Here is a 10782-nt window from a genome sequence, read left to right as displayed (position 1 = left end):
ATTTCACGCTAATCAAACACACAGGACACACACAACACACAGAGCAGGGCTTGCATATGTTACCCCCCCCCTCCCTTCTTCCCGGGCCCAAATCCCTTTGTTCCCGGTTTCTCACCCTCCTTCCCCACATCGGCACAGGGGATGGGGTTGAGAGTCACTGCACAGGCAGGTGGTTCCTGCTGCTTCTTCCTCCTCAGGAAGAAGGATTCCTTACAGCTTCCCCACGGGTCCCTCCCATGGCAGATCCTCCACCAGCCTCTCCTCCAGGAGCCCTTCCCACCAGCCCGGAGCTGCTCCAGCGCTGCCCGCAGAGTCATGGGGGCTTTGAGAACAGGCACCTCCCCTGGCCTGGGGGCTTCCACAGCTGCACCAGCTGAGGCCACAGGCAGCAAATCCTCACTGGCCAAGTTCACCTCTCCTGACACCCCCAGGGAATGTTCCCCACGTTCCTCCACACGTGCAGGGGCAGAGCTGCCATCTCACCATGGGCTGCAGGGAAACTGCTTGGGCACCTTCTTCCCCTTCTTTCTCACCAACCACCAGCACCCTCTCCTTCCCCTGCACAGCTCTTCTCCTCTAAGTGCTTCTCTGCCCAGGTATTTCATATGTTAATGGCAGATGTTCATCTATTGTCCCTCTGATGGCTCCTTGGCTGGGCTTGGAGCAGGGGCAGCTTCTCAGCTTCTTACCAGAGCCCCTGCTGGGGCCCTTCCCCTGCTACCAAAAAAACCACCAAACCAGAACACCCCTGCCATGGGCAAGGATACCTCCCACTAGACCAGGTTGCTCAGAGCCCCATCCAACCTGGCCCTGGACACTTCCAGGGATGGGGCATGTCCAAGACTAACCACAAAGTCAGTACCAAAACAAACTCGTAACTGCTGCTGCTCATCCCAATGCTTTAGGTGTCTAATGCCTTACCAGCACTTAGTGTTCCCTCCATAAAAGATTTTCAGAGCCATCAGATTGCTCCTGTAGTTTTGGTGTGTGCAGTATTACTTTTCCAGACACGCTTACACATACCTATCAATCTATGATTTGTAACATCATCATATTGCAGAGAAAATCAAGGTTTTAAAGAAACATGTAAAAGCCTGGCAAATTAAAAACCACTTATTTTGTGTCTCCTGATTGATCACAGATACATCTGACTGTGTTTACTAAGTGTTTTGTGAGAGCAGATTGTTTACAACACTTTAGATTTAGAAATGGTCCTCCATTTATAGTTTCCACTTCTGGCTGAAATAGGAAGGCTGTCACTGACTTTTTAGCTCAGCACAGAAGGGATCTCTCTCACCTCTGCTGAGGTGAACTGCAAAACAAGTATCCTTTCCTACAGTATGTCTCTGCTCTGTTGTTCAGCTGTAACCTCTCAAACCTGTTGCCTCCTAGGGCTCTTGTACCAGGAATATCGAGATAAATCTACACGCCAGGAGATTGAAACCAGAAGACTCCAGGATTCACAGACTGACCCCAAGGAGAGTTCACCCAGTGAGGAAACCCCATCTGAAGCAGAACCTTCAAGTACAATTGAAAGCAAAGGTCCATCACAAATCAGCTTGCTGAGGAACTCCAACTCCAGGTTCAACTTATGGCAGGATCTCCCTGAGATCCAGAGCAGTGGGATCCTCAGCATCCTCCAGCCAGATGAGATCAAACTGCAGGAGGTAATGGGGGGAAGGTGGAGTGTTTCTTAACTGGGTTGCTGCTTAAAAGAATGAGAGTGAATTAAGTCACATGATCGAGATTTTAAAATTAAAAGCTTCATAGCAGTCACAGACAAGCCTTGCCCTGCTGTGTTGCACTGGTTAGCACCACTCACTTTTTTTGAAACTCCAGGTGTTCTATATGCTATTGCTGCTGGACATTTCTGTAGCAGAAAAGAATCTCTTCTCCCTTTTCTGATTCAGTGTTAGGAACAGTTTATAAAGGAAAGGAAGGACAATGAAGAGGCTATTGCAGTAGAGCTTTTGATTTTCCTCTTCTGAAGTGGCTAACTTCCACCAGAAATCTTAGAAGAATCCAGTCAGTAACTGTAATCTGCTATAAATATGATGGCATTGATGGAAAGAGATGGAGATTGCTGAACTTCCTTATTTTTACGTTGTTACTTGGAGTCTTGTACAAAACAGTAAAAAATGATGACAGGTATACTTGAGTTTTAGCCATGTAGGGCAGTGGTGTGGCTGTGTAAGGGTCACAAGCTGTTCATTCACAGGACTGCAGCAAACAGGGAACAGAGCAGGCAGGGGAGCTGCTGCGATTACTGCAAACATCAGTCACACAACAGTTTACGACTGGTCATTATTTTGGATCGTGGGGAGCGTGAGCGCTTGGTCAGCGTGTAGTGCTGCGGTTGTACCAGCAGTTGTCCCGTGGAGCCCTGTGCCGTTGCTGGGTGTTGTGCTACCAGCACTGGCCCTCCAGAGGCTCCCTCCTGCCAGTCCTGCTACTTCAGGGCTGCTGCGGGGAGGCTTTGTGGCCGTGTCTGCTCAGTCCTGCTCGCCAGGCTGTCCCCTGAGTGCTGCCAACCATCTCGAGGTGTGAGCAGTTCCTCCCTGAGCTGACTTGGATTTGCACAACCAGCATCAACAAGCCCTGCACAGGCAGTGCCACCCTAGTCCTGACAGAGGTTGTACCTCAAGGGCAGCTGCTGCCCCGCAGGGTGTGATGGACTAGTTGGGTCACTGACAGCCAGGGGTGCACAGGCAGCTTGGGCTGGCAAGCACAGCTCATTTGTGTGTCAGAGGTGAAGATGGATAACAGGATTTGTTGCATTGCCCTGTTTTTCTTCTGCTCTGGTTGTTTCCCCATTAGAGGTGTTCTGTTTACTTGGCAAAACAAGGTACTTCCAACTGCTGGTGTTACAAATGCAGCCCAACACCTGAAACATCACATTCTTTCTGCTTCAAAATGAAGAGCCTTTTACAGAGAAACATTTGCTTTAAAAGTTTGCATTACAGATTTAAAAATCTGCCATTTCTGTTGAGTTCCAGTCACTACCTGTGCTTTAAGGAAAAAAAAAATATCTCTGTGCTGCTAAACCCCAACAAGAAGTGTGCTGAATTTTCATCTCTCTGCTTAAAGAACAAGAGAAACAAAGCAGTTGGAGGTGGGACAGTGCTGCCTTGACAAAGTTCTGTGGTTTCCCTTCGTGTGAGTTTGTCAGAGCTGAAATTTTCTTCCTGTTTGTTCCAGGATTAGCACAGTAAAAGGTTATAAAATTGTTCAAAGCCAGAAATCTGTGAAATTGGCTGAACACTGAGTTGGTAAAGTGGAGAATTAGTTTTGTGAGGAGAGTCAGGGATAGAAAACAAGGAGGGCTGGAGGAATCACTGAGGCAGTTAAAGAGATGATGTGGAGTTCAGTCTTGCTATAAGCAATCCCAGCTCCTGCAGTGCTGGAACTGTACTCCTGTTGGATATGAACTGGGAGTGTGAGCTCTACACAAGAGCTTGATTAAGTGAATATCAAGCAGTCAGCTTCAAGAGTGAGGAGCGGAGAAATTTACCTGAAGTACAGGGGAGCAGAAAGTCTGGAGTAAATGTCTTGTGGACAAAATTGTACCTTTCTGACCCACTTTAGCTTTAAAGCTGTGCTAGGACTACAAGAGCTTGTAAGTCTCTTGTGCTGGACTCTGTGCTTCTGGCAGGTGGGAGTCAGACTGACGTAGTGAAGGCAGCCAGGTCTGGGCACTGATCACAGCCGGTGCCTTGGCATCAGCTCAGAGCAACGTCCCCTATAGACCAGACCAGAATTCCTCCTCCTTACCTGCTGGTTCTTGTGCAAAGCAGGACTAATTGGAACGGGTATTTCCAATCTATACAATAAAGCATCATCTTGTCTCAGTAGGAAGGTTTACTTACCTTGTCTTTGGTGACAATTTTTGGTCTCCTAAATTTCCTTCTTCCTTAGGCTTCTATTCTCTTTTCCTCAGTCTCTCTGCCAAAAGATAAGCAATGAAAATTATTAGTATAGCTTTTATGTGACTGTGAGATGGCATGAAGTTAAGGGCCCAGAGGACTGATGGAACAGTGTTGGTCGTTGTTGCGAGCCAAGATCCCCAGCAGCAACAGGCCCCCTGGCATTGCCTGGCAACAGTCATATTTCCAAGAGATCCTTTCAGACTATTTGTAGACTCAGGAAGACAGCATTACATCAACTGACATTTAGTTCCATTTATTTTTTTTTCCTAGTTATTTTTGCAATTCTGGTACCAGAAGCTCAGGCTCTTTTTTGTAGTGCCTGCTCAGAGCTAGCAGAGTTCAGTTATTCCATGGAGATCACAAAATTCCATTGCATGGTTGGACGTTTAGGCAGTTCACAGCTCATACTTCTCATTCAGAAGGGAGTCTGAGTTGCTTGGAGAAGGCATCAGAGTATCTTGGGTCTGCAGAGGACCAGCTAGATCTCCCTGGTGACTCAAGAAACTTGTGCCTTGCACATGTGGTGGTGAACACTTCCAGAAGCTTGTCTCCATCAGTGGAGATGTTCTATACATTCCTGGAAATTCCTGTAAGTGGGAATCCTGTTCACTGATAGTTTCACTCTGGATTTCATTATTTCTTTAACATGGCATGCACTCTCATGCCTGTGCAGGTCTGGCACGCCCCCAGTGTGGTGAACAGCAAGCAAACACAAATTAATTTATTCCAACATAGGCAGAGGGGATTCTGCAGATCAGGAAGCAACCTTCTAGATGAAGCAAGTTGCCTGAAGGTCTAGAGGCTGTGGTAGGGTGGCAGGTGTACATCTTGGCTCCCAGGGCCATCCTGCCGCTGAAGACCTGGTAGAAAAGTATATCCTGGCTTGGAGGTTTAGAAAGCTGCAGTGCAAAATGACTAGTGGTCCCCAAGATATCTGGAAGGACAGGCTGTCCCAGTATGTCCTGTCTTATTATTTTTTGTAGCTTTATCTATCTCCACTTCTCCTCTCATTTATCAAATAAAATTATGCAATTAAAGCTGTAAAAGGTGCATTAGGACCTAACCAGTCATGCAGAGAGAGAGTCTCCCTCTCAGGTTCGCCATGTGTCCTGGTGAAGCTGTTGAGAGAAGCCAAGCTGATAATCGTCCAGTTTTCTCATTGGGAATCCTGCCTTCAAAAAAGCCAACGTCCTCTTCTTCCTTAAACACCAGCTGTTCCACATACACCCACTAAGAACATTCATGGCTACCCACACACTTTGTTCTGTCCCGCTTCTGGGCTGTGCAAGCATGACCTTCTCTGGTGCAGGAAAGGACCACCTGTCTGACTTCACTGCCCACTGGGAGTATTTCCTTGGCTACCAACCCTGCTAAGAGCTGAAATGTAATATCAACCGGTATTTTAGCAGCTCTGGATTGAGTAACAATCCCTTCAAGGTCAGGCTTGATGGGACTCTAAGCAATCTGGTCTAGTTGGAGATGTCCCTGCTTATTGTAGGGGGGTTGGACTAGGTGATCTTTATAGGTTCCCTCCAACCCAAAGCATTTGATTCTACTATTCTATTCTATGATTCTTTCTGTGCCTTCCTCCCAGATCTTGGACTGCACCAAGTGGCAAGGAATATAAGACAGGTCTCTGCATTTGGGGTCCTTCAGTGATGCATAGAGGTATTTCCAGAAAAAGGCCAGAATTGGAGAGTTTCAAATAATTTCTTTTAAAAGAAAAAAAAAAGCCACCAACCCCCTCCCAGAAAAAAAGAACTAAAAAGAGAAGAACAACCAAGCCACGAGTCAGACAATTTGGAAGATATTTTTCCATATGCACAACACAAAAAGTTCTGCACATACCTGCTGCTCCGTTGGGTCTCCCTGGCTGTATCTGGGCCCCTGCAGCTCCTGGGAGGCAGCAGAGCTCCAGGACTTGCACCCAGAGCACTCAGCCTGCTCCCACCCTCTCCAGGGTGCAGCAGAGCAGCTGTGCACAGCAGGGGAGCTGGTTCTCCTGGGTGGAAGCAGCTTTACAGTCAAGAGAGAATTGCACTGAGCTACCAGAAGGGTCCTATTTCAGTAGTGGCAGCATGGGTCAGCCCCAGGAAGAGGAGTCCAAGACACATCTTCATCAAGAGATGTATCAAGGATCTAATGACTTTTCACCATATTGAAGCCTTTGTGATTAATCTTACTTCAACTAACAGCTTCAGTAGTTGTGTAAACAGTCACCTTTTTTTTCAACCTCTGAACAAAGACAGCTGGAGAGTAAGTGAGGTCTGTGTGGTCATAGTGGACTGTCCCTGCAGCTCCTGCTGTGGGCAGAAGGTTTTATCTCCTTACCTCATTGACTTTTGCTTTATCTCTGATCCAAACCATCAATTTGTCTTCCTGCTTCCCCAGACCACATCCCTGGCCTGAGGAAGCCAGGCTTTGCACCAGAGACTTCTCTTTTGACAGGGAAATCAAGGGCTGGAATTTGGAGATTGCTTACGGTTCACAGTAGTAATTGAGGGCTACTGTGTCTTGTCTTGGTGAATTGGACCAGAAAAGGGAGGAGCCCATGAAATACTTTTATCTGTGCATCTGCACAAAATCAGAGCACTTACAGATACTGAGAAGAAGAGAGAGAATTCTCCTGGAGAGAGTCAATGGCAGGAATTGTGGTCAGACAACTTAGGAGAGAGACAGAAGGAGCCAGGGCTGATGGCTGAGGGAGCAAATCTTACCCGTTCCCATCACTGTCCTGTGTAGCACACAGCAAATGCCATGGGGCTGACCTCTCCATGCTCCAGGCCTGCAGGGTGGGTGAGGGCCATGTCCATTGCTATGTGCAGCACAGACCGTCTCATTCCAGCTGCCTGTGCCCCTCTATAGAATAGAAGGCACCTACTGATTTTCTGCTTTGGGATTCTCCCCCAGGCCATGTTTGAGCTGGTTACTTCCGAAGCCTCCTATTACAAGAGCCTCAATCTGCTGGTGTCTCACTTCATGGAGAACGAACGTCTGAAGAAGATCCTACACCAGTCTGAGGCACACATCCTCTTCTCCAATGTCCTGGATGTCATGGCTGTCAGTGAGCGGTGAGACAACTGCTGCTGAATGTTTGCCCAGCTGAGGGGCATCATGGTAGCTGTAGAGGGATGGAGGGTCTGGCTAGGGACACTCTGCTACCCACTGCTTCCACAGATCCCGTGGACACATTCATTGCTTTGAACCCCAAGGGCTTCTTCTGCAAATTACCTGGGACAGACAGGTCACAATTAATATGAGCTCTGGGTTTCTCTTCTAGTTTTCTGTTGGATCTGGAGCAGCGGGTGGAGGAGAATATTGTGATCTCGGACATATGCGATATTGTTCACCAGCACACGGTCAACCACTTCTCTGTGTACATCACCTATGTCTCCAACCAGACCTACCAGGAGAGAGCCTACAAGCAGCTTCTGTGAGTTCCAGTGCTCAATGCTAAATGGTTTTGTGGAATTCCATAGGCCACAGCTTTAGCTGCAGTGTTGATGTACCTGTGAGATAGGTAGTACAGAGCAGGATTTCCCATGTCACTGCTTTTTCGTGGAACCTTTAAAAACAAAACACAATTAAAAGGCTTTATAAGTAAGGGTGGAGTGACAGAGTATGCAGGTAACATACCAAGAAAATTCAGAGCCAGCACTTCCCAACTGTGGGGAACATTTGTGGTGCACACAAGGACACACTCGTGAAATGTACATATTTTTAAATTGCAAGTAGAGGCAAGGTTGAAAGGCCAAGAATATAACACAGATCTCTGGTGACAAGAACAGCCACTTATTTTCCCGATCTTCTCAGCAAGGGGTTTGACCTTCCCAAAGTTGAGAGTAAATAATTTTTTTTCAGAATTAAAAAAAAAATAAATCTTAAAAAGAAACAAAAAATTAAAACACTCTTTTATTCATATCCTGGTGTTATCCAGACAGATGTTACCTGAAGCCTGAGGAGATAATCCAAGATATTTTTGAAATATTTTTCAATTTTAGCAAGTCTTTTGGTCCGGTAGGAATTCCCTTACACCAGCTCTAAACAAAGAGTGCCCTCCAAGCTTGTCTTTGAGCAGGAGAATTAATTTTTCTTTAGTTACAACGTCCTGGATTCTTTCAGGCCAGTACATTGCACGTGCTGTGCTATATTTCCTCCCCATAGCAGTAGCTGGTTCAGGGAGGTGTAGCAAGCCCTAATCCTTTCCTTTCTCTGCTCTCCAGCTTTTTGAGGCAAAACCCAAACCTAACACTTTGAGGGGCCTCTGTTGAGTGTAGCCAAATGTCCTCTCCAAAAGGAGGGTTCTGCAGGGCTTCCTTCAGTCAGAGGTGAGCAATATTGCTGCCAAATATGAACAGTTTGCCTGGAGTCATCAGCTAAACACTCAGAAGGGAAGCAGCAAAGGGCTGGATTACTTGAGCTTGAAAAGGGCCTGTTGGAGGTGGGGGTATTCCTACCTGCTAGTGTAGAGAGCAGCAATACTTTTAGTCTGTGGGAGAACATAAAATAAGTTCCAAAGCACAGAGTCACTTCCACATGCTCCTAGAGCTGGCACAAGCATTTTGCAGCACTGGGCTGACCTGGCAGCCTGAGGAGTGTCACTGTTACCCGTTTGACTGTTCCTCAGACACACTCAGGTCGGTTCTGCTGAGGCTATGGTGAGTCACACTGTCACACAAGCACCTGCTGAAGCAAGGAAAAGCACTTACAAAGGCTGCTCTTGGGTCGTTGTGAGTCACACAAAGTAAAGACAGGTTTTGCCTAGTTAGCAATGGTTTCTCATCCATGCTCTTGCTGGTAGCCAGGACTCCAGCAGCGTAAGCCCTCCCTGGGTTCCCGCAGCTGCCAAGAGACCTTGTCTGTGCCCACAGCAGCTGGGGCTGCTCTGTGCAGCTGTGACTGTGGCCCAGCAGAGCCCTCATCTGCTGTCAACACCAGCGGCGAAGGCCTGGGCACGGCCCCTGCTCTTCTCAGAGCAGACAACAATCTCCATCCTCCAGCTAAGCAAGCAGGAGTAGCCAAGATTAAGCTGTCTGCGGCTTGTCTTGTTTTTATGGCTGTGTGAATTCCACCTTGTCACAAACTTCCAACTGTGTAAAAATATATAATTATGCCTCTGACTCATCTACTTGGACACAAACCCCATTTACACACACCTACGCACGCAGCGTATGCTGCTGAGCTGGATGTGCTACACATGTGAACACTACCATGCCTTGTACATTGAAAGTCTATTTTTTCCCTCCCCCAACACTATAAATAGTTCTAGATTTAAACCAAAATACACCTAGAGGCATTCAGTCCCCTCTTACCTCTTCCTGGGAGAGGCCAGGCAGACACTATCTCTCTCTGAGACTGAGCTGCATTTGGGTCACAAGCCACACACCAGAGTCACAGGCAGGGCAGCACTCACAGCTCTCACCTCCTCTGTTTCTCCTCACAGCCAGGACAAGCCAGCTTTCCGGGAAGTGATCTCTCAGCTGGAGCTGGATCCCAAGTGCAAAGGCCTGTCGTTTTCTTCCTTTCTGATTCTGCCATTTCAAAGGATCACTCGGCTCAAGCTGCTGGTACAGGTAGAGTTTTCTTCTCTCTCTCTCTCTCTTATGAAGGTCTTCTGGATCAGAGACAGCCAAGATCTGGAGCTGGATGAAGCATTTATATGGAGTCAGACATTCTCAATAACACTGGAAAAGAGATTTCAGTCACTCTGAAGCTTTCCTCAAATTATTGTTGAATTTGCCAGGTAGCTTTTACCGAGCAAAAGAGTTGGGGAGGAATTTTATGGAGCTGCTAGAAGGTGTAACAACAGGCCATTAATCCAGATGCCTGGTCATTACGATGCTGACACACAGATGCACTGTGGAGAACATCTGCAGGACATGGAAATGCTCCATGTGTAATGCCCAGCATCATGGTGGCTTGGACCTCCCCTCTTTACTTTGCCAGTTCATCTGAGCAACATGCCGAAGGACATGCTTCTGGGGACAAGGAAGCAGCCCCATCCCAAATGGGTTTACCCGTTGGGATACCAGCAGCACTGGCAGTTAGTGCCAGCTCTAGCTGGTGTTACTTATTTGTTTATTTGTATCAAATAGGAGCCTGCCTGCAATAGTTCTTTTTTTAGGTCAGGTGGGAACAGGCATGAATGAAAAAGAGAAACTGGGAAGTGAGAGTCAATATGATCTGTCACCTGTCCTGTAATTAGGCTGATGGCCGGAATAAGTAAAGCTAGCAAAGCCCTTTCTGTACTGTCAGATTAGGATCAGAGTTGACATAGTCTTTCCTCCCCTGCAGAATATTCTGAAGAAAGTGGAAGAGAAGTCTGACAGGGAGACCACTGCCCTGGAAGCACATAAAGAACTGGAAACAGTAAGTGTGAATGAGCTAACTGAAGATAAAACCATTGTGCTCGTTTCCCTCCTCCTCAGAGAAGACCTGCACACTGTATTTACTCCTGGAGCCGTCCCTGTGAATCCTGTCACTGTCTTTTTTTTAAGTCTTTCTTGCTGTCAAGGATGGACCAATCTAGCAGCACTGGGAAGTCAGGGATGAGGAGTCCCCTTGCTAACAGCAGATTGCATGTTTCCACCGTAGGAAAGGGCAGAGAGAAGGTTTTCCCCTTGGATCTTCAAGGATGCAATTTGTTTTTGCAGGTAGCTGAAGGTGATGGATGCTGTTGAGAGATGTAATGAGCTGAGACAGGCAGTGTTTGACAGCTGTGTCAGGTTTTCTCCAATACAACACACCTCTTCCTCTGACCAAAGTAACAGTTTCTTAATGAAGATGTCAAGCCTGCTTTTAGCTATCTTCCCTGCAGTTGGTAGGTAGGTGAGATGTTCAGTTGTGCTGATTCCTG

General features: G+C 47.2%; 1 protein-coding gene across 1 annotated transcript in view; it reads left to right on the top strand.

Moving 5' to 3' along the window:
* Nucleotides 1-307: 307 nt before the first annotated feature.
* NGEF (neuronal guanine nucleotide exchange factor) overlaps nucleotides 308-10782 on the top strand; it is a 19884-nt gene continuing 9409 nt past the window's right edge. The window contains exons 1-6 of the mRNA XM_009993509.1: nucleotides 308-335; nucleotides 1390-1667; nucleotides 6837-6997; nucleotides 7207-7359; nucleotides 9370-9499; nucleotides 10221-10295. Coding sequence (XP_009991811.1) covers nucleotides 6840-6997; nucleotides 7207-7359; nucleotides 9370-9499; nucleotides 10221-10295 — 516 coding nt within the window. The 5' untranslated portion in view covers nucleotides 308-335; nucleotides 1390-1667; nucleotides 6837-6839. The remainder of the gene's footprint in view (nucleotides 336-1389; nucleotides 1668-6836; nucleotides 6998-7206; nucleotides 7360-9369; nucleotides 9500-10220; nucleotides 10296-10782) is intronic.

Source organism: Chaetura pelagica, unplaced genomic scaffold (genome assembly GCF_000747805.2).
Source record: "Chaetura pelagica isolate M959 unplaced genomic scaffold, ChaPel_1.0 scaffold192, whole genome shotgun sequence".
In the NCBI taxonomy this organism is placed as follows: domain Eukaryota; kingdom Metazoa; phylum Chordata; class Aves; order Apodiformes; family Apodidae; genus Chaetura; species Chaetura pelagica.
Note: the sequence above shows the minus strand (reverse complement) of the source record. Positions and strands in the feature narration are given on the sequence as shown.